The sequence below is a fragment of the Helianthus annuus genome, chromosome 3 (assembly GCF_002127325.2).
Source record: "Helianthus annuus cultivar XRQ/B chromosome 3, HanXRQr2.0-SUNRISE, whole genome shotgun sequence".
Lineage (NCBI taxonomy): Eukaryota > Viridiplantae > Streptophyta > Magnoliopsida > Asterales > Asteraceae > Helianthus > Helianthus annuus.
Window position 1 is genome coordinate 106,408,770 of NC_035435.2, and position 24,327 is coordinate 106,433,096.

At 35.9% G+C, this 24,327-nt stretch overlaps 1 protein-coding gene and 3 long non-coding RNA genes across 6 annotated transcripts; 2 read left to right on the plus strand and 2 right to left on the minus strand.

The window, feature by feature from the left end:
• The first annotated feature begins 2,329 nt into the window (after positions 1-2,329).
• Positions 2,330-3,955, plus strand: LOC118490345. The gene is made up of 2 exons (XR_004889329.1): positions 2,330-3,642; positions 3,691-3,955. It is a non-coding gene; the product is annotated as an uncharacterized LOC118490345 (long non-coding RNA).
• Positions 3,956-4,937: 982 nt separating this feature from the next.
• On the plus strand, positions 4,938-7,176 carry LOC110885170. Of its 3 annotated transcripts, none has more exons than XR_002561915.2 (4): positions 4,938-5,487; positions 5,563-6,525; positions 6,599-6,689; positions 6,875-7,176. It is a non-coding gene; the product is annotated as an uncharacterized LOC110885170 (long non-coding RNA). The 3 variants fall into 3 exon arrangements; XR_004889330.1 differs by having other exon boundaries at positions 4,947-5,487; positions 5,563-6,229; positions 6,470-6,525; positions 6,599-7,176; XR_002561914.2 differs by having other exon boundaries at positions 4,942-5,487; positions 6,599-7,176.
• A 2,781-nt stretch (positions 7,177-9,957) lies between these two features.
• LOC110885169 lies at positions 9,958-12,400 on the minus strand. Its single transcript, XR_002561913.2, has 3 exons — positions 11,734-12,400; positions 10,594-10,676; positions 9,958-10,126 (listed from the first exon to the last, which is right to left on the minus strand). It is a non-coding gene; the product is annotated as an uncharacterized LOC110885169 (long non-coding RNA).
• A 5,848-nt stretch (positions 12,401-18,248) lies between these two features.
• On the minus strand, positions 18,249-19,228 carry LOC110881865 (putative germin-like protein 2-1). The gene is made up of 2 exons (XM_022130013.2): positions 18,977-19,228; positions 18,249-18,907 (listed from the first exon to the last, which is right to left on the minus strand). Exons 1-2 carry the CDS (start codon positions 19,089-19,091, stop codon positions 18,372-18,374), a joined length of 651 nt encoding a protein of 216 aa, XP_021985705.1. The 5' UTR covers positions 19,092-19,228; the 3' UTR covers positions 18,249-18,371.
• Between the last annotated feature and the right edge of the window lie 5,099 nt (positions 19,229-24,327).

Consider the following 24,327-nt stretch of genomic DNA (forward strand, 5'->3'; position numbering starts at 1 on the left):
CTATTAACTTAAACGACGAGATCGATAATTTCAATTTTGAAGAACCGTAACAGCTGCCAAGACTGAAGGGTAGGGATTGAAGTAAGGCAGCTGCACGGGCACGAGACACATCTTCTTCAACGCCATCGAATGGCCCGTCAAGGTTGGACGAGTTCGATGATAGACTCAACTGGCTTCTCTCGATCAAGGAAAAGGTGCATGAACTTAGAATGGAGAAACAAATCCCGAAAAATATGAAGTTTCTCAAGAAAGACTTTTCTAACCTACCGGATGAGGACCGTGTTATTTTAGAGGCTCGTAAGACAAAAATCCGAGCCAAATATATGTAGTTTTCTATTTTCAAGTAGGTTATTTTTTAAGTAACTTTGTAGTTTTTTATTATTATTTTTTAAGTACTTTGTAATGTTTTATTTATTTTATTGAAATTATGTTTTTTTATTTAGTTTTAAATAAAATTGGCATATAAATTAAAAAATACAAAATATAAAAAACAATAATTAGGTAATGATGATGGGTAGGGGTGTTCAGAATTCGTTTCGAATTCGAAAAATTCGAAATTCGTTTAAATTCGATTCGATTATCAAGAATTCGTTTCGATTATAAGAATTCGAATTCGAATTCGAATTCGATTCAATTCGAGTCAAGTAAATCGAATACGAATCAAATACGAATTTACAATTTTAAATTCGATTCGATTCGAAATTCGAATAAAAATTATACAATTTTATTTATTATTTTTATATATAATACATATATAACTTTTATTAGGCTATACTACAAATTATTTTCAAAATTTATTCCAAGCATTAAAATTACCCATTACCAAACCATCTACATGGCCCATAACTAAAACTTAAGTAACAAATTTATCAATAGATTTCTAAGCGTAAAAATATTAACTTGTAATGTGAAGTAGTTATTCCTGATTTCACGTTTTGAATTTAGATTTATTATACTTTATTTGGAACTGTTTTAATATGCTATCGTGCTTTATGGTTGTTTTAAAATTTATGTTTCATTTTGATAATTTTTTATATGTTTTTAAAGAATCTAAATCAAATCGAATTTATTCGAATTCGAATTTTTATTCGAATACGAATCGAATACGAATTGAGTTTTTTATTCGAATACGAATTCGAATTGAATTTGGTAGATTTTAATCGAATTCGAATCGAATACGAATTCAAGGGAAAATAAAAATTATTCGAATAATTCGATTCGGATAATTCGAAAATTCGATATTCGATTCGATGAACACCCCTAGTGATGGGGACTTTAAACCATTGCATGCAAGTTAAAGGGATGGACTTTAAAGCCCCCCATATGAGGTGGCGCCTAGATAGATCTGGTATGGCGTAATAAAGCCCATGGGGGCTTTAAACAACACCCCCTAGCCTTATTAATAGTACTTAGCGATTGTTACTTAGAAAGAATATTGTGACATCAAATGGTTGGTTTTTGATAAGATGCCTTTTAGTGTCGCTAAAGTTGTGGAGGAGATAAAAGAGGAGTGCTTTTTGTGGATTAAAAATAGGACTCCGTTCAACGAGGTCCAGTGGGAGTGATGGAGCTATTTTAATATTCAAGATTTCATTATGTAATCGTTACGTTTGTTTTGTTGTTTGGGTCTCCCAGTCACTTGCTGGCCCCTTGTTCTATTTATGGTTTAAATAAAATAACCGTCGTTAAAAAAATAGTAGTCAAAGACGTAATCAAGAATTATAGACTGATAGCACGAAAAAAAAGTCCTTGGAAAATCACAGCAAAATCTGTCGAGAATTATCAAGAAATTTGGAAAAAAAAAAGTAATCTCTTTTAAGGGAAAATACCATAAAAACAAGGGTTAATGGATTTAAACACCCCCAACTATTGTCATTTGGCCGACGGCACTCTCAACTTTGACTTTGGCTCACATCACTCCCAACTTAACACTTGGGTTGCTGTGTCACCCCGTCGTTAAATAAACACTAACTGGGTTAGTTTTATTGTCCTACGTGGCTAATTTTAGATGATGTGGCGTGTTTATAATGAGGTGGCATATTCATGAAAACTTATATTATATTAAAGGGTTATTGGATTTTATCACCCTCAACTATCGGCCTTTGGCCGTTGCCACCCGCAACTAACACTTTGACACCCGACACCCACAACTTGACCTTTTGTTTGTGCTGGCACCACTCAGTTAAATCTCCACTAACTGGGTTTGTTTTTTATCCGACGTGGCACAAATTTAATGAGTTGAAGCTGATTACGTGGCGATGATGTAGGCAAAATTATATCCATGTCATCAAACAATATCCACAGACACTTGTGTTCAATCAAGAAATCAACTACCAGATTAAAGATCTATACAACAAACTCAAATTTAACCACTTCTTGCCTAATTAAAGCAATGTAGAAATTATAAAAATCACCTCATTGCAACTCACAAAGATCATGAAGTTCAAGTAGTTCAATCACATCAACAGGATCACAAAAACAAACACACACAGAAATTGATCAAAATCAGATCTACCCACATGACCAATCAAACTAACTTACATAACAAAAAACAAGATCTGAGCAACAAGTGACAGAGAACGACGGAGAGTTTAGATTCAGTAATTTGGTTTTGTAGACGGAGAACGACGGAGAAGATACAAACCTTGCCGGATCTATGATCTTAACACCTGGTAGACTCATCGTAATCGTCCCTCCACGACAGCGGTGTGCTAGGGCTCCCTTGCTGTCCTTTACCGACGGTGGATATTTGCTGTAACCATTTGAGAGAAAGCTCAAGCAAGACAAGAGTGAGGACGATGATTCATAAAGCAACCCCTCAATTATAGATACAATTGACGGTTTCGATCGAGACTTATGGTCGCCCCATCTTGGAGGATTCAGACTCAACGGCGGTGCAGGTGTCGGCAGTGATGATGATCGTTTGATGTGTAATAAGAGGTCCACCACAAGAGCGTCGGTGGTAATCGCTGCAGCAACCCAGGGTATTGTGAGGTGCAGGTGTCGGCAGTGATGATGATCATGTGAGGTGGTTACAGATGGATGATAAAATTAAGAAGAGAAAATTGAGTGTTTATGGATATTGTTTGATGATGTGGATATAACTTTGCCTACATCATCACCACGTAATCAGCTCCAACTCATCAAATTTGTACCACGTCGGATAAAAAACAAACTCAGTTAGTGGAGATTTAACTGAGTGGTGCCAGCACAAACAAAAGGTCAAGTTGGGGGTGTCGGGTGTCAAAGTGTTAGTTGCGGGTGGCAACGGCCAAAGGCCGATAGTTGAGGGTGATAAAATCCAATAACCCTATATTAAAATCAGTTTATATTCCCCTATCTCTCTCTCACACTTAACACCAACACCATCCATCCACACCACCGTCCTGCCTTCCACCCTACCATAACCCTACGCTGCCATCCACCCTACCACCATAATCCCCTGTTCAAGAACCATTGGCCACCACCCACTGCGACCACCTGCCCCACACCACCAACCACTGCTTAATCTGGATCTAGAAGCCTATTTGAGATGATATCGAAAAAAAAAACGACGTTGGGTTTTGATTTTTGGGGGAAAACGGGGTTATGATGATGATCAGGTGATGTTGATGAGGGGAACAGTGTTGCTGTCGCAATCAGGTAACGAGTTTTACAGAAGGCAGGACGGTGGTGTGCCGTCGCAATCAGGTAACGAGATTCCGCAATAAGGTAACGAGGGGAACAGTGTGAAATCGTTGTTGAAGATGTACAAGGATTGCGTGTTGTTATGTGCTGAGAAGGATGAATCTGGATCGATTGTATGTTTTCATTTGATTCCGCAATCAGGTAACGAGTTTTAGTAGTTTGATTTTGTAATTTTTGTTCGATTTGTTCGTTTTCATTGAGTAATATGTTTTGAGATTATGAGTTGTATCGGTTTTGTTGTTCATATGGAAATGTGTTTGGAGATTTATCATTTGATGTTGAAATCCGCCACCGGTGATGTTGTTGTTCAGGAAGTAGCCGGGGGGGGGGGGGGGGTGATGGCGACGGTGATTGGTTTGGTTTTGGGAGGTTGGGTTGTGACGGTGAGCCAGCTGGTGGTGGATACGGACGGCGGAGACAAGCTCCGGCCGTCGGAAAACAGCGGCAACGGTGGTGAGGGGTGGCTCAGTTTTGGAACGGAGCTTGGTTCAGTTCGGTTCAGGTTTCACTTAGGTCGGATTCAGTCTTGTTGAACAACCATTGGACACAAAATGGCCACGTCAGCAAAAATGGCCACGTTGGATAAAAACAGGCCATGTCACCATGGCACATCAGCAAATATTGGCCACGTCAGCAAAAAGAACTAACCCAGTTAGTGTTTATTTAACGACGGGGTGACACAGCAACCCAAGTGTTAAGTTGGGAGTAGTGTGAGCCAAAGTCAAAGTTGAGAGTGCCATCGGCCAAATGGCAATAGTTGAGGGTGTTTAAATCCATTAACCCTAAAAACAATATACTTTCTTATATTTCTCATAGGGGAAATATTATTAAAAACCAATATACTTTACCATTTTTCTCACAAAAGTCCCTCTACTTATTTTTTGAATATGAAAGTCCTTATACTTGTTAATTTTGAATAAACCCATGAAATGACTTGTAATAGGCCATTTATTGCTAGTGTAATCTATGTGTTTGTTTTAAAAATTGAATATTTTCCTTGTATTCTTGCAACTAATTATAAAGCATCAAAAAAGAAAAAGAAAAACACTGTTAATTGTTTTTTGTTTTAGCGAATATTTGGCATATTCTTCGTCTTGTTCAATCTATCTTATTTGAGTATTTTACAAAAAGGGTATACGGGAGAATTTTGGTTCCTTAGTCGAACAACCTAATTATCATAGTAGAGTCAATCGTTTGGTTTCCCTACAATCTAAAATTGATGAGATACTGATACCAAACTAATTAAACAATGATCAAGATCATTGATTTTGATTTGTGATTACATACGTACGTATACATGGATCTTCTTCTTCCATAGCGTCGTTTATTTTTCTCAGATCTTTGCAATTTCATTTGCTAGGGTGGATGTTTATCTTTCCTGGCTTTTTTAAGTATTTAAAATTATATATTCTTATGTTCCCATTAAAGTCAATGGGAACATCATGCAATCTCAGCCCTTAGATGAATGTGAGATAAAATCCTGGCCGTTATAATTCACTAAAGCTTCTAGAAGTAGAGGTTTTTTTACAGTTTCCTGGATTCCTTTTGACCTGCTTTTTGGGCAGTTTCATGCGGTTTCAGCAGCCCCACTCCCCACCATTTTAGGGAACGCCAATGACAAGCCTTCTCACAACGTCTTCTTCTTCCCTACCAAATCAACACCCCGAAATTCCAATTGTTGGCTTTAATTAATCAACATCGAGCGTCTTCTTGACAGTTTTGTAGGATTCCTTTTGCAGCAGATCTTATATTAGATTGCTATATCAAACCAACATTCAAGCATTCTTCCAACGCGATTTGGTAAGCATCTAGATTTATATTAGGTTTCTTATCATTATGATTTTTAAGTTTGTGTTTGTGTTTGCGGACCCTAAGATTAATTGATTCAACACAACCACCACAAATGGCGTCATTCAACAACGACTTAACCTTCAAGTTACAGTTAGGGTTCTGTTTATCCGTTCAAGACAAAGGCGCTTTGAAGCAATTTTGAATTTAGAAGGTAAAGTTTTTCATGCTAAATATTTATAAGCTAATTATATAGTGTTTTGGATGTTTCATGTTTTTGCCCATTATTCAAATTTGCGAATGCAGTTAAGTGTTAAAGGAAATGCTATCTTTAGTTAGTATAATTGTTAATCAAACTAATGATAATATCCTGGATCAATTGATTCTCTTCGAGTTTTTTGTAGGATGATAAGTTTGAACGGCTTTTAAACATGTATGCTGACAAGGTGAAGAATAGGGCAGAAAATTTTGTATTTTGTTTTGACAGGGATTAAGTTGACCTCACAACTACTCCTAGTAGTCTTGAACTGGAAGATGATGACATGATTGAGGTCCATGTAAAGCTAATTATATCGGAACAGTTAGTCAGCTGCGAGAACTGGCTGAATTGGACCGGTGGTCGTATCCGTTATTAGAATGGTCTTTTTAGATTCTGATTTGAATCTTAATTTGTTGTTTCTTATGTTTTGGCAATTTCATTATCCACTAATGCGATTATGAAGGGCGAGTCACTGTTGATTTGTAAATCAGATTGGTAAGCGAAATCCCGACGCTAATTTACTTTTGTTGATTTTTAATTATATTTTAAAGCCAGTTTTAAACTCTTATTCTTGTCATTTGGTGTGTACAATAACTTCATTTTTTTGCTTGGTTTGATTAGCTATTTTGCTGCAAGATTCGCGTACTAAACGATTTAAATTCTTTGCTAAAATCATAAATTTTGTTTTGTCTAAGAAGTTTACAATTTGTTTTGTTTATTTTTATGTGTTTGTAGTTTGATCAGCTACTATACAGCAGCTGCATTTGAATGGCTGCATCTATAGCTACAATGTAACAACTCTTCTTTCACATAATGTATATCAACATGCACCTTATTGACCAATTGTGAATGTATTTTATACAGGTTCAAAGAGAAATATAATAGCATCTCCAACAGTACAAGAAACAAGGTCACTTTGGGAACACTTCTACAGTTTAATCCGGCCAAATATAGTGTAAGTCACTTCTTTTCTCAGCTATTGCTATCGTAATTTTGCGCTGATTAATTATGTTAAATCATACTTAACTGGCAGACTTACTATGAAATTGGTGTGTGGGTTATTTATTGCCTTTGATGAATGTATACTAAATATACTCAATTAAAACTTTCAAACCACATATATAAAAGTTGATGCAACAGGTTCAACGTTTTTTCTTTGTTTTTTGGATGACTTGGCGAAAGGGCATCAAAATGGTTTAAAATTCAAACCCTCCACCTTCCTCCAAGAGCAGTGAAGATTCATAATATGTTTAAGAAGGTTTGTATTTTGTTATGAATTTGAATAAACTGGTATTGTGGTGTATGTTGTGTATACTATAGGCCTCAAAATATCTATTTATTTTCACTTTAGCAGCTGAATTTATTGCTATACAACTTTCCAAGCCTATTGGTTGTATATAAAATCTTATTTGTGATTCTTTTGTTTAAGTTTTGATTTTTTACATCTAAAATCTTTGATGAAACATCCCACACATTTTGGTAGGATTTTAAACAACTAATGATTTTGTTTAGAATACAACATTGTACCATTAATATATACCCGTCTACCGGACGGGTATAGAACTAGTTAAGATATGCCACGCAAGAAAAGAAAAATCTACCTAAGCAAAAGAAATAAAAAAAAAAAAAAAAAAAAAAAAAAAAAAAAAAAACAGGAGCAGCAGGTTGCAGGTCATTTTTAAAATATACTTTTCACAAGTTTGTTCAAAATTAACAAGTATAAGGACTTTAATATTAAAAAATAAAGTGTAGGAACTTCTATGATAAAAATGATTAAGTATGTTGGTTTTTTATGGTATTTGCCCTTTCTCATAAAAGTTTCTTAACATTTTTTTGCATGTAAAAAACAAATACTTTCTGTTTTATCAAACAAAAGTCGCTCAACAAATTTTTTTTTTTTGAACATTAAAGTCTCTACATATATTGAATTTGAACAAAATTACGGTAAAAACTTTTTTAAAACTTGTTACATGAAGTTATGTTTCTACCTAAGATATGTTTGAAACTTCATATGTCGTTGCTACAATACCGAAAATAGGTAAAAACGAAAATCGAACTAAAGCCGATTAAACTCAAATCGAATAAAATGAATTCGGTTTATATGTAGCCCAATAAACAAAGTAAACCATACTTTATATTTTGTCCAATAAACCAATTATATAAATTCGTTGTATTCGGTTGCAACCGAAAACCAAAACAAATTCGAATGTGATTTGTGTTCCAATTATGAAGTAATTACATTCCGTTTAGTTTAGTTCAATTTTTTATTTTAAAAAAATCCAATTGAATAAAAGGAACCAAATAATCGAAAAAACCAAAAAGAACCGATGGACTCTAGCGGTTCCAACTTGTTTAAATTATTTTTGTTATAATTTTGTTCAAATTTAACATGTAAATGGACTTTAATGTTTAAAAAATTATTGAGGGACTTTTGTGAGATAAAACAGAAAGTATGTTTGTTTTTTACACACAAAAAAATTGTTGAGTGACTTTTATAAGAAAAATAAAAAACTATGGTAGTTTTTTATGATATTTCCCCTGTGGTTTGATAACTCACAAAATCTCTCAAAAGAGGAAAAAGAAAATTTTGAATTACACAAATTGGTCCTTGTTGAAAAATTCTAATAATTTTTTTTTTTCTAAATACCACCGAGATAAGATATAGGGGCTAAATGGATAGCCATCGAGTAGAAAGCGCGTGGGAAGTTGCACACTGTCACTTCAAGAGTCCAATCATATTAATTGCCTCGATTCACGAGATAGGCTTTAAAATATATCCGTTGGATTGGTATACCAACAGATATATTTTGGGGACAATTGTTTTGGGCCATTTTCTGAACATATATCCTGATTAATATTCTGCTTTTGATTGTTTATTTGAGATCAGGATACCGGATCAGGATATTGGTAACATCCAGGATACGATATCCTGGTAGTAACTGATTTAACCACGTGCAGATTAAAGGGTATAAGTCTCCAACATTCAAGTGGACTTCTTCCCCTCGAGACTCGGGCAAATCAGTTAGATAAAAGACGTTGAAGCTGGAAGATGTGGACTGCAACGTTCATATGTGGAATATTCGCCGGATCCCGGAATAATAGGATAGTTGGTTGCTTTCTTTTTACTATAAATAGATTGATCGGATCAGATTAAGTGACACACACTCTTTCGCACACTTTGCTCTCTAGCTACTAGCAATCACCACACGCAAACACTTGTACTCAAATCTCATTGTAACACTTAGTTGATCCGTATCAGATCCTGCACTGTATCCTGATATTTGAAGTAATTGAAGAACAAGGCAGCTGCGATTGTCAGCTCCCGAGGTTTTATGTCGGCGATCTAGATTGATCAAGGGCTTTCCTCGTATATCCTGTGTCACCCTTTACTTTTCTGCTCATTGTTTGTTCATCAATAAGGCTCTGTATCCTGAGCCGTATCCTGAAACTGTGTTTGCAAACAACTTAATCAACATATTTTTGAACACATTCTCTTAGCACACTACCTCACTTAACTAATTTGATCACTAAATTGCTTAGGTAATTTTTGACCAAAACAGTTACATTACTGTTTATTCACGCTGACGTAGTACGTCTTCCATCGTTGTCTGGCGGAGTATTTCGCCTCATACAGCAAACGACAGACGCGTAGCCATTTGTATGGAGGGGCGTTCATCACGCGTATTGCCCAGCATTGCGGCCGGTATTTTCCATTCATCTGGGAGTTGACACAGCCGGCACCTTTCGAGCATTTGGGTATTAGGACGATGACAGGGATGCACATAGCTGTGAACTTTCCGGATATTGGGTATAGGTTTGTTGGTTTGGACGACCTGATTTTTGTACCCCAGCCGTTAGTACACCAGGCGCTATTGGGGGCCGGGGAGGTGGAGATGCCTCATGTTGCTGACGTACCTATTGGAAAGGGAGACATCGAGCCTGAGGTTGACCAGAGGCAGCCGCCACATATTTCTCGACGCGTTTATCATGCAGTGAAGTTGCCTTAGTCCACCCAGCGTCTCCTCGAGAGGCTTATGGTGGGTTAGACCGATATGATGTCGAGCTGGACACAGCAGGGTTGGTAGATAGACAGGCAGATGGAACAGATGGAGGATTTGATGGAGTGGGTGATGGCTTGTCACACCCCAACCGATGGCGGAAACATCGAGATGAGACGAAGTGTGTATAGATTGCTAGAGACGTCATAACACTATGTGACAATATTTAATTAAATTCAAATTTCATTTCAAAACTAAATGTCATACAAATTCAAAAGGAAATAACAACATTGTTCCAACAAATAACATAACAAAAAAAAGATAGATAAATTTAGGTGTGTATCTAGTCCACCCTAAACTTGTTTCATCAATCATCCATACTTCAATAATCAACCTGCAACATGTATTAAAATAGAGTTTCAATGCAAAAGCAAAGAGCGAGAATACAAGTTTGTCTACATAGCATAATAGAATAAAAACTCATATCCAACATGAACATATTAAAATAGTTTCAACCATGCTAGTTTACGCAGTCCAAGTGATAGCCCAAGTTTCCAATGCGTTAAAGTACCTAACCCAAAGTTTCACGGGAGGTTAATATGTCTCCTCCTAACAATACCCCTCGACTACAAATGGGGGAGGTGCATTACCCCTATAGCGCTACTATTGTTAAGGCGGAACTACACACAGGGATTAAACGTTCACATATCATAAAATAGTCCCAAGTATCACAAGTTTCATGTTTCATGTTTAAATGGATAGAGCATGTTTCAAATAAGTTTCAAGTGTCATGTGTTTGAATATAGAATACATGTTGCATCCCAAAAGTGTTTAAAGCAAAAAGGGATCGAGTATACTCACATTGATTGCGTATTGGAGATTCCTTAAAATAACGCACGAGTAAGGATTCGAGAAATCCAAGAGGACGAACACGAGTGATTATCCTATATGTTTAAAAAAACACATAACGAACTTATTAATATAAGTTAAATGGTAATCTTAATGTTTAATGGTTCACGATTTAATTAATTATGTATTACAATATATCTCATTGATAATATCTATCGCTTTTAAAAAGGATTATAATTATAATTGGAAATTTATTTATGATGAAAATTTTAGAGGTTTTTGTTATAAAAGGGCACGAATCAAAAATAAACCGTTTATCATAACTTGTTGAAATTTGATTATACTTACTAAATTAATTTAAGAAAGTAAATTTAGTTTTAATAACCATAACTTTTAAATTAGATAAGGAATTTGTTTTTAAAAGAAAAACGTTTATGACTTCACTTTAAAACATTTAAATTAGATAAGGAACTTCTCATTTCCCCATCCAATCCATCTAGTATAATCAAAGACCTTCACGAGATTCTTTTTTTTTTCTTTTTTTTTTTTTGAGATTTTTATATTTATAAATCTTGTGTGTGTCTGTAGTTGTAGATGTGTGAAGGGTCCAATAAAAAAAATGTTTAAAGAAATATTTTAAATTCCTAAATCTTTGACTATTATATGAATCTTTTTTTTTAAACCAAAATGATTTAAAATAGAAAAAAAATAGAAATGGCCATCTTCATCATTTTGTTTTATAAAATCACAGTCGTATAGTAGCCATAAAGGGTTTGTAAGACTGGAAGGTATGGGGGCCGGCTGATGCCCGGCTAGGCCCGGCGTCGGACCCCCACACCGCCCCCTGGGGCTCGGCCCATCACACCCGGCGACCCACAGCCGGGTCCGCCGATCCTCTCTCCTTCTTCCTTCTCTCACATATACCTATACATATATACATATATATACACAAAGGGGTTCATCCCCCACCCCCCTAGGTCCATCCTCTCCAAGCCACTCCTACGTGGCGCCTACGTGGCGGCTCATCCCCTCCAAGCCCATCCTCTCCATACCCTTTAGTCTAAGAAAACAACGATTAACTTAATTCTGTTATCATGCATATACATAAGGGAAGTATCAAAGACAAAATGGTTCGATGGAAAAGAGATATACCGAAACAGTGAACGAAAAGACGCGAACTCGAGCTACAACCTGACCCAAACCGAACCGTGTGAACCGAAACAAACCGAAATCCGAACCAAAACTGAACCGAATAAACTGAAGACTTGACCTGAACTGAGACCCGAAATAGGAACTGAACCACCTCCATTTCCGACGCCGGCTACCGCCGCGTGTCGGCTCTGCTGTTCGTCATAGACCCGAGCCAAAACAAACCACACTCGAACCACACAAACCCGAATAGAGACTCGAACTGGAACCGGACTGAAACAACGTCGACCGGAGCTTGAACAGGACTGAGCTTTGTCGAAGGTCTGACGGTGCCGTAAATCGTTACCGGCCGTCGACGGAAAACAGGCGGTAATCACCGCCGCCGATGGGCCGCTGCCGTCACCTCTCACCCTCGTCTCCTTTTCTCTCTCTTCGGGTCTCTCTCGCCGCCGTGTGCCGCCTGAACCATGTCACCTCCGCCGCCACTCGCGGCGGCGCCGCTGTCAGACACACGAGAGGGAAGGAGGGGGTAGGATGTTTGGCTGTGGATGTTTAATAACAGAGGGAGAGGGTGAGATCAAGAGGTTGAAGATGAGGGACTTGGTTTTGGTTTTATTTCCGTATGATGCTTTTGAGTTGCAGACAAAAGAAATAAGGAACAACATTTTGTGCGGCTGGTGTTTTAAGATAGGGTTTGGGGTATATTATAACTTCTAGTAATACATAAATAGCCCCTCCACTTTAAAGAGTTACTTAAATAGTTAACTTAACTTGCTTTAAGTTTGATTTCCTATACTGACTAGGTTATCTACATAACCTTTAAGTCAATTGAATTAATTAATTAACAACTTTATTATCATTATTATTTTTTTTAACAACATAAAATAATTTATTAATTAAATAGGTCATAAACCATATAAGATCTTTTGACGGTTATTTAATTCGCGAAGAATTTTCGTGGTTTCAAATGTTAGGATTCGAATTTCAAAACGGGGCGTACTTCGGGAATCCATTTTGACGGATGTTACATGGCTAGTGAGGCCGAGAGACGTACCCAGGCGGGGTTAGCAGTTCGACTCCCGCCACGTCCACGAGTGTATCCGGATACCGGCAGGGAGGCAGGCCCGTGCGCTACGCAGATCCCTATGACAGGTGGTGGTGATGATTCTGATGACAACGATGACGACATGACGTTGGAGTAGTAATTCTATGTTTCGTTTGGTGAACTTTATTGTTAAACATTTGTGGGAACTTAATGTTTATTTATTTTGGTTATGTTTTGGGCATGTATGAACAAATATTTATTTCTTTTTGTTATGTTTAAACATCTATAAGAACTTGATGAATGTTTATTACTTTTGTTATTTATGCTTAGTTGTTTGCCCGGTGGTTTTTATATAAACGTTTGTACATGACTTGTTAAAATACAACATTTTTAAAAGTTGAATATTTATACAAGGGAGGATCATGCCATGCAAAGAATTTGCACCTAGAGCTCTAAAACGAAAGACAAATTAGTGTTTCAAAGTGTAAAAAATAGTGCTTAAAAAGCATACCATTTGAGAGCAAGTGTAAAGTTGACGTCCGGGATTAGTTTCAGTCCAAGATGTTTTTAGTGCAGCTTGCCTACCAGGCGCTGTTGTTTGATCGTCCCGGCTGAAGCCTGATATTTGCAGGAAATCATCCTTGTTGAAGCATGTTGTTTAATCATCCCTGTTGAAGCCTGCTATTTAATTGTCCCTGCTGGAGCCTATTGGGATCGTCCCTGAGCTAACTGTTTGATCGTTCCTGCTGTTTGACTGAAATTGACATTGTTGACCGACATTAACCGATTGGGTTTGGCGTGATTTATGAGTTTTCTTGCCCTTTGATATCTTGTTTAGTGTTATAGTTTATGTAGAATTGTACTTTGTATATTTGTTAGGGTTTAAAATTATAAATTATAAATGTATTATGTTTAGATAGTTTTACAAAAAGTTTATAGTTTCTAGTTTTCTTTGTTACTGTTAAACTAGGTACTTGAATTCTTTGAAGTTAAAGGTTGATTACTTGAATTCCTTTATTATTGTGCGTTCGAAAAAAAAACTTTTGATGAAGTATAATATGACGATGTGATGGAACGATTTCAAACTATGAAAAAAGAAGAGGACAAATCTATTCGGTATTTGTTTTACTTTATTTATTATCATTTTTTATTATTGTATGATTGCACGGTAATTTTTTTCAGGATACCCCTAAATTAATGGGCTAGCTCTGCCACTGACGGTGGGTGGGGGGGGGGGCTGGGGTGGTGGTGGGTAGGCTGTGGTGGGGAGGGGGGTTTGGCTGGGTGGTGGTGGTGGTGGTGGGTCGACGGTGGTGGTGGTGGTGTTGGTGGGTCGGCTGTGGTGATGGCGGTGGGTCGGTTGTGGAGGTGGATGAGGTTGTTGAGGGTGATGCTGGGCTATTGTGGTGCCGTGGTGGGTGGTGGTTGTGGTGGTGCTTGGATTTGTTTTTTATTTTTTACAATATATTTTCGAATGCCGAGTCTAACGCTATAATTGTATGTTTATTAACAGGATATCGAAAGTCGGTGTTTTGACATTGGTGGTAGCGTAATCCTTATGGAGAAGTACACTGCTTTCATATTTCAGATTCAAACGCTTATATGCGTTCGTATTTGAGATTCATGCACTAGGACGTCGATCTAGGATTATGTGTGATCGAAGTGGACTACAGTGTGCTAAGCTCCTAGTGACGTCAGCCAATGATGTTCGCCCCGTTGCATATACTGCCAAGAGAGGCATTCATTAGTGTTCTGATAAGGTATCCACCAACGGGAATTCCATTACACTCACCATCCCGATATGGCGTGCCAGATTGGACAGTGTTAATAAACAAAATCCCGGCACCCCCTGCCCCAACCACCTCCTACCTTGTGCCTCTTGATGTGGTAGTTGGGATGTGGAAAGCCCGTTGGAAGCTAGAGCACCAGTACACAATTTAAAGACAGTTGGCATGTCTTGGTATTTGGGTGTTATACCTATTGTTTTCCTGTGCAAGAATTTAAGAATATGTAGCAGTTAGCGATTTAGGGTTTAAGCTTTAGGGTTTAGCGTTTAGTCATTACATTTTTTTTTTGAAAGTGACATGTTTTGTTTATTAATATAAACTGATGTTTAATTACATTTTCAATTACGTTTCTTTGTTGCGTTATGGTTAAAAATGACAAGTGAAAAACAATTAAAGACATAATAATACTTAATAAATAAAAAATTTGACGTTTTACAATATATACAATTCGTTTTATAAAAACATTTTATAATAAATATGAAGTTTTTTATAATAATATTTAATAAAACAACATATGCACATTCTTTTATTAAAAATGGTTATATTTTTTAATAATACTTGAGAAATAAAAAACAAATAAAAACTTGATATTTTATAATATATACACATTTTCTATTAAAACATCTCATAAAAATATGAAGTTTTTAATAATAATAATACTTAATAAAAAACATATGCACATTTTTTATTAAAAAACATTGATATTTTCTAATAATTCTTAATAAATAAAAAACAAATAAAAACATGACGTTTTATAATATTAACACATTTTTTATAACAACATTTTATAAGTAAATCTATGAATTTTCTTATATTAATATTTCACAACTTTCCCATACTAAAACATCCATGATATTAAATAAAGTTTTGTATGGTACATCCCAATCATTGGCTGACAGTCAACGATTGGCATTAATTCGATGAGTCAGAAGCAGTCGTATAGGTCTATCAGAAGCGTATGGGTGGGTCCGTTTCAGGCGTATAGGACAATGAGAAGAGTATATGGTTCAGGGGCGGATCTACGAGGGAGGCAGGGGTTGCCTGGGATACCCCTCAACTTTTTTGGCGAAAGGTAAAAATTTTCTTTTCTTTCCCCATTTTATGTATGAGATACCCCTGAACAAATATTAGGATACCGCTAAGCGTCACTAGACTTAGAAAGAAGAAAGAAAGTAAAGAGGTTTTAAAGTTTTCTGGCAGATATCGGAGGTCCGGCGAGCTGTGAAGAAGATGATGTATCACAGGTTATGAAGACAAGACTCTTATTAAGGGGCTGTTTGGCTAAGCTTATTTTAATGACTTAATTACTTATTTACTTTTTGAAAAGTTAAAAGGTGTTTGGGTTGGCTTATTATGTGAGAGGAATAAGTAAATAAGTCATTCCATTATGACTTATTTGCTTTTCAAATAAGCAAATAAGTCATTCCAATAAGCTTAGCCAAACAGCCCCTAAAAGGTTTTTTTACGGGCTTGTAAAGAGTCGGCCCAACTATAAGTTATAAAAGTTTAATCCTTATAGTTTATTGTTGCTTTTATTTTCTAAATTTTAGCCACACACATCATTATTTGTCATCTTTCACCACAAAATTTATGTAGTAAGTACTTCTTTTCACTTTTTTTTTAATTTTTAATTGTTATTTTGATAAACAATTAGGAATTGATAAGATGTTGGTAACATTTATTTGATTTTATATTATAAATAATTTATAGGGTAAATTACTTTTTGAGTCCCTGTGTTTTATTGGTTTTAACTAGTTGAGTCCAAAATCAAAAAGTTTAACGATCTGAATCCCCATAAGCATTTTCTGTAACCATTTGAGTCCAAATTTCTAACCCAGTTAAATTTTTGTTGTTAAGTTTTGTTAAATGACCAAATTACCCCTATAATTAAAAAATAAAAAAAACTAATTTATTTAGATACATTTCTCTCCTTATCTTCATCTCTCTCAAAAGTTTCTGCAACTTTCTCTCTCATGTTTCTTTTTCTCTCTCTAAACCACCTCCATCATCAACGTCTTCTTCCTCCTCCCACTGCCACTCACCACCGTCCACCTCGCCGGTCCCAGCATCTTCTACCTCGTATGGCTCGGTAACTTCAAACTCCTACTCTTCGCCTTCAACCGCGGTCCGTTTCTCTCTCTCTCTAAATCCAGATCTAGATCTGAATCCAGTTTCATCGAATTAACTGATTCTATTGACGATTAAAGCTTTGATTCTCTCTATAATTGTCGTTACGTATCAATTCGTCCCTCAGTAATTTCAACCTCCAGCTCCGCCAGAAGTTAAATCGAATGTCTGATGATCAGTTGTTAAACGAAAACAGCTTATATTGTTTTGCTAACAAATCAATCTTGATATTGCACTGATTTGTTACTAGCTTAAATTGCTCTGTAATTTCAAGTTCTAATTTGATTTACATATGAATCACATATTTAGCTACAAGATTACTGTGATTCGTTCATAATAAATCCTCAAATTGTTACTGTTCTAATGCTATTTGTGTAAATTAGGGCTTGATATATCTATCCATTTTCTATATATGCTACTGTTTGACAATTTATATGATTATGTGGTTTGACTATGTTAAGCTCATAATTTTAAAGGGCAAGAAAGGCGATTATACACAGTTAAACATTTGTATTAGTTTACAAAACAAACAGTCTTGAATGATTCTGATATTAAATCTTGAATCTTGTTCTTGATATTGGAATTCGAGGAGATGGAGGAAAATACAACAGCCTTACATACTTCTTTGAATTCTGTACAAGCATTGGGTAAGGGTTTTGATGTTAATTTTGATATTTCTTTGAATTCTGTACAAGATGATAGTGAGGTTGTTATGGAAATTGGAATTTGTGTTGAATATGGTTGAAAAATGTCTAGGTTTGTTGATCTATTTGGTGAAGATGATGATATGATTTTTAAATAATAATAATAATAATATATTCTTTTTCTTTTTAAGTCTCTGTGTTTTATATGTTTTATATGGGGAATTTGGTCATTTAACAAAATTTAACAACAAAATTATAACTGGTTTGAAATTTGGACTCAAATGGTTAAAGAAAATGCTTATGGGGACTCAGGTCGTTAAACTTTTTGCTTGGACTCAACTAGTTAAAACCTATAAAACACAAGGACTCAAAAAGTAATTTATCCTAATTTATATATGTAAGATATCTGATTATGTATTTAGATAATTTTATATAAATGTTTTGTCAAATTTTCTGTTGTGTAATAGAACCCTATTAAGTGTAGAGACTTCATCAAATCCTTCAACGGAAATACTAATAAAAGAAGTTGATATGAAATTGAATTATCTAAAGATGAAATTGTCGGTGGCCCGACACTACGTAAAATAACCGAATAACATACGAGAGAAGGTCAAACAGTTCTATTTATGCCCCCCCCCCCCCCCAATTTAATAGTTCTTTTTTCGCCACTAGAGAAGACGATAGATTTGCAAAACTGAATTAAATATGTGGCCTTCTCATCTAACGGGGGAAGCTAGAAAAAAAAATCATTCTTTTCGTTTAGTTAATCGGATATTGAAGGAAACGTTGGTTTAGTATCGTGTTTTTTTTTCATTTATATTGCATGAATGACGGTTAAAAAATTGGGATACTCCTGAATTTTTTTTCTAGTTCCGTCACTGATATAGTTTGAGGATGTGTACATACTTTAGGGAATGTGTGAATACCTCCACCGGTTATTTTAATCCAATAAAAAAACTTTTCATTGCCAAACAAAAGAATTAGAACTTAACAAGAAATCAAACAAACACACGATCACTCATCAGAATCTTTGTTACTCTAGAACTTTGATTGTAGTTGATCCACCACGCTTTTATCCACTTGGAATGCCTTGGCTAAAATATCCCCTGGAATTGGAGGATTAGCACCAAAAACAGCATTGGCTATCGTTATGGCGCCAGGGTTTTGACTGCTCAATGCGGCAATAGCCACCGCATACCCATTCCCGAGGTTACGCTGGAAATGCACAAGTCCAACGGGGAACACGAAAACATCACCCCTTTTCAGCACCTTGGTGATAAAACGGTTGTCGGGGTTGGATGTAACAAACCCAACTTCTAGGGTTCCTTCAAGAACCGTAAGAATCTCGGTGGCTCTTGGATGAGTGTGAGGTGGGTTTTGTCCCCATGGCGCGTAGTCAATCCGAACCATTGAGATGCCTAAAGTGTTTAGCCCAGGTAACTGAGTTGCAAAGACTGTGGTAACCCTTGATCCCACAGGGTTTGATGTGTTGCCCATGAGGTGTAGCCCACTGAAGAAGAAGTCATCAGCTTGAACTTTCATCGGGTCCTTGCAAACTAAACCATTTACTTTCACTGCATATTAAACATGATATTATCATTTAACTATATGAGTAAATTTGTTAAAATTAAAAGAAAATATACCTGAGGTGTTAGGATCGGCTACACAAAAATCTTGGAGGGGTTTAGGCTCGTAGGCGAAGGCAAGGCAGGCAAAAGTTAGAGCTACAAAGCTCAAGATGATGACTTTGTTCGACATCTTCTATTATAATTTGCTGAGCAGGAACACAATTGAGTTGCTTTAATTTATGAATTGAGCTGCTTTGCGTCGATCATATATATATATATATAGAGCCAGTCTGCATGGAAGCATGGGCGTTTATTAAATAATTTTCTGCCCTTCTGCAAACTAAAATACCATTAATTATTATTAAGAATTGCCGTCTATCCTATGATTATGTCAATCAAGTATCATGTTGAGAATCTTGATAAGGAAATGGTCAGCCGGCTTTTCAAAGCTTAGTACTCACTTTTGTATGGACAAGAATTGGTCAATCTCTCAATTCTAAAATGATCAACTTTAAATCTTCTGCTACGTTTTAACTATGGTTGCACACTTTATAAAAGATTATTGAAATGGAAGATGACGTAAATAGCATCTAGGCTTCTTGCCTTTTCTAGCGAATCCTGTACTTGAAAAGTGAACTCATGACAATTTGGCTAAAGAATGTTTAAGTTGACAAGTTGCTCAATGTAGGAGGACGAATGACACCCACCTCATCATTTATTCAAGTTGCATTTTTACTTTAGATGGTTAGAATTTTGTGTATTACACGTATTGAATTAATGTAACGTTATCTAGTAATAGTCTTTTAATTAAAAACTTGTATATTGCACAAGCGGGTTGAGATCCTGTACAAACAGCACATACTGTGAGAACCATAAGAACATATCTGAACCATCTATATTCTAGATCAACGATTTGTGTTGATTACAATTAAAAACCTTTGAATTAATAGAGATTAATATGCAACCAGGGGTAATAAAGTAAATGTGCTATTTGTGGACCCCACCAAATCTCCGAAGTAAACAATTGTTCCCCCTTTTTACGTGACCGTATCCAACTAGAAGTACAACTCCATCTTCTTAATTCCTCCATCGATATCTGTGCTAATAAATATAAAAAGAAATCAGGTTTAATCAAACACACTTTATTCAATCAAAAAACTCTCAACAGTGTGCTCTGATCGACCGAGAAAGAGGTGCGAGTCGAAGTGTGTGCTGATCGACTAGAAGAGGTGCGATTTGTGAAGACAATAAGATTGAGAAAAGCTTGAATCTGGTAAGCATTTATCTCCTAATATTCGTCTTCTCTTTTTTACTAATTTTTAGGGTTTTTTTTGGGGGGGGCGATGTTGAAGGGTGCTGGCTGTTGTTGAGGGAGATGTTCACGGCCGGCGGGTGTTGAAAGGGTGCTGAATATGGTCTTGGCGGAGATATTTTTGGTGGGTTTTGACGGGTGTTGCCGGAGATGTGATCGGCGGGGTTGCTGACTGTTGAAGGGTGCTGACTGTTGAAAGGTGCTGACTGTTGAAAGGTGCTGACTGTTGAAGGGTGCTGAATGTTGAAGGGTGCTGACTGTTGAAAGGTGCTGACTGTTGAAGGGTGCTGACTGTGTTAGGTTATGGTAGTGGTTTGATTAGGGATTGATTGATGAATATACTTCTTGTGGTTTGATTAGGGATTGTTGTGCTATGCTTAGGTTTATTGAAGTCAGAATATTGTGGGTTAAGCTCAGTTGAATTGGGGTTATCTTGAAAAAAAAGTATATGAATCATGATTGATAGACCTGTTTGTTTGATTTACATGTGCTATATATATCCTGTACTGTGGGTATTCCGGAAAAAATAATAATGTAGTACTGACTTCAATAATGTGTGCTACCTTTAGTTTACTGTATTTGGGTTATTTTGAATAAAATAGTGTATGAATCATGTTTGAATAGTGTAGTGTTGAATTCAATTTATTGTGTCGCGGATAACAGGTGCTGAACATAGAAAATGGATGATATTATTGATGCTTTTGCATTGGACTCAACAAAAAAGAGAAACGGGAGTCAAGAAAGGAATGTTATTACGACTAGAAGAGGTGTGCTATCATTGTATTTATATGGTTATTTTGATTGTGGTATTTACCTTTTTTGTTGATTAAATTGCATTTCCAGTCTCACCGAGAACCAAACATAAAAAGGATGACAAAGTTGAGGTGCTCAATGTTTTATCAAAGTCCCCTAAAGGTATACACATTGAAATCGACACTATATTTTAAAATGTTAAAAAATAAAACTGTTTTCTATGGTTTGACTTATATTCATGCAGGTCTTAAAACACCACGCTCCAATAAAGGAAAGGGATACAAGATTGATACAATTAAAGTGCCATTTAAAAAAAGTTTGAAAGCAAAAACAATGTTGAGGTTTACAAAAGGTGACAACGGCTTGTATTATTATACAATTAACATTCCTTTTTAAAGTAGTAATATATGTGATATTCCTATATTAAAAAATGTAGGGAACGGTTCAGAGGGATACAAAGAAAGAGGAGTAGATCATAAATCAAAGATTGGTAAGCATTTTTGTTTTTGAACACATACGGATTTATTTGGTCAACTTTAGTGTTATTTGTTGATTTCTCTTCTAACAATAAGTTATATTTTACAAGGTCGTAATAAAAATAAAGAAAAAATGAGTGCCACTCAGCCACATCATGACTCTATGACTCTGACGACGACTTCGTTGACCCACGTCCGCGAAATAAAGTCGAACATTCAACATGCGATAATGTCGAGGCACCATACATAGCCCTATCGACCAATAGAATTAGAATCCGAAACAGCCCAATTCATATGGATAAACTACTGAAGGGTCTTTCGGCAAAACAACGGCTAGCAGTAGAGAAAATAGGGTTTGGGGGGATATTGTATATGGATATAACAACGGTCCCTACAATGCTAGGGTTGTGGCTGGTTAATAATTATAACTATCATAGTAACACGTTAAATGTCGGTACACACAAAATTAAGATCACCCCGGAATTGATCAGGGATGTACTAAGCATACCAATGGGTGATGTAGAGGTAACCAATGTTGAAAGACCAAGTAATTCATATGCTATTATTCGTCAATGGAGGGAGCATGTTAACTTTTTTTCTACATTGCCCACCGTTGGGAAGATTGTTAATTTCATAATAGAATCACATGATTGTGGAATGATGTTTTTACAAAGTTTTTTGGTGGTATTTATTACTATAATGGGGGAGATGAAAAAATCTTCTACGTATAATATGGCATGGTTACCATCATTGACGAGCAATGTGAGTATAAATCAGATGAATTGGTGCGCATATCTCCTGGATTGTTTGAATAAAACTAAGTGAAAATGGAGCGGGACAGAGTGGTACAACGGTCCACTAGTACTTCTTGCGGTATTTACCTTATCCAACATTGTTTAGCAGATACAATTGATTCACTTCTTAATTATGTTAATTCTATTTGCAGCTAATATACGCTCATGAAAAAGGGAAAAAAGTGACGGTGGGCTTGCCAGCAACTAAACACTACAACTCGAACCTACTTGACAAGTTAGAGATTGATTTAATCACCGATGAAGACAGTTTCATGTGTTTGTTAACCGCGGGTATGCTTACACAAGATTTAAACATTTTTAATAATTTCAAAGTACATTGAAATCATATTGCACATTGAGAGCACATTTAATTTTATACAAATATCTATATAGGACAGATATAACACATTGACAGCACATTGGTAGCACGAATTACAGCAATTTGACTATTAATATTGGAAGTTGACCAGTAGGACATGTAAATGATTTATATAGCACAGATATAACACCTTGATAGCACACATGTATTCATAGCACATTGGTAGCACGAATTACAGCAATTTTACTTTTAATGTTGGAATTTGACCAGTAGGACATGTAAATGATTTATATAGCACAGATATAACACCTTGATAGCACACATGTATTCATAGCACATTGGTAGCACGAATTACAGCAGTTTGACTTTTAATGTTGGAATTTGACCAGTAGGACATGTAAATGATTTATATAGCACAGATATAACACCTTGATAGCACATTGGTAGCACAAATTACAGCAATTTGACTTTTAATGTTGGAATTTGACCAGTAGGTAAAAAAGGTGAATCCAAGATGGATGTTAAAGTTGAATCTATTTCGAGGAAGAAGAGGCTGCGAGAAAATGATATCATGGCTACTAGAGGTTTGACATATTCCATTTATCATTATGTTTATATATAAATACAAAATGTATTAATTAAGGGATTTCATAATGTACATGAAAAGTATCGCCACGTACAAAAAGGGAAAAGTCTGACGATGTTGAGGCGATAAATGCGTCACCAAGAACACCGGTGGAAACAATTGGTAATTATGTACATATGTTAAAATGTTAAGACGTGATTTTTATAAAATGATATGTAATTCGTTGTCTGACGCAGGTTGGGAAAATTTTGAAAATGAGGATGATGTTGATGAGGTTGATGGATATTATGTACATAGCCTAATGGATCACGTTTCTGCAGCAGAAATAGATGTCATGCCAACACAAGAAATTGGTAATTTCCTTGAAGGAATTGCACCCTATTTTACTTCAGAAGGTAAGTTTCTTCGAGATAAATATCGAAATTCAAAGGAGTATCGACAGTCGGTTTCGCATACTGAAGCAAATGAGACAGTAACAAGGACCAGGACCGAAGAGGTACCGTTAAATGTTATACTATATGCTTATAATTATTCATATGATTATTAGTAACTAATATTGGTTAATAAATGAATAATCTTATCTAGGAATGGAAAGAAATGATTGAAAGTAAAGTCGATCAACTGGATAAGTTCGTCGAGAAGGTGCAAAAACTAATAATTGAAGCAGAAAAAGCTTACCCACAATCTGCGGGTATAAGGGAGGCAATTGCATCTTGGGACTCAAGCTTCATTAGAGAAGTTGTGGAGCCGGAAAAAGTGTTTAAGTATCAAAATCAAAAGTACACGAGAGAGGATCCGAAAGTTGTGATCGGTAAGTCTTATTAATATGTATTGGTTCGGAATGATATTGATACTGCAAATTAGTTTTATATGTATTGTTAAAATATATTTACATCTAATATATAATGATTGTTATGATTTTGGTTATTAAATGTTCATTTAAATAAGATCCAAGAGTTGAAGAATGTAAGTTTGATGATGAAGACGATGTTACGTGTTCATTACTACAAGAGATAGGCGTTGCATGCGACAAGGAAAGTTCGGAGTCAGATAAAAAGGGAAAGAAACTCCAAGTTCCAACAGCGGAAGAAATGCCATCATTTGACTTAATTCTGGCAGGTTTGTCACCAGAGAAGGATGATAAAGCATCAAAAATGGCGTTGGTGGTACATGAATCGCGTCCGTC

Excerpts from the sequence above, each read along its gene's own strand:
- LOC110881865 (XM_022130013.2), bottom strand. The coding sequence starts at position 19,091 with ATGTCGAACAAAGTCATCATCTTGAGCTTTGTAGCTCTAACTTTTGCC. Across the intron at positions 18,908-18,976 it reads AGCCGATCCTAACACCTCAG|TGAAAGTAAATGGTTTAGTT; the intron begins GTATATTTTCTT and ends TTTAATATGCAG.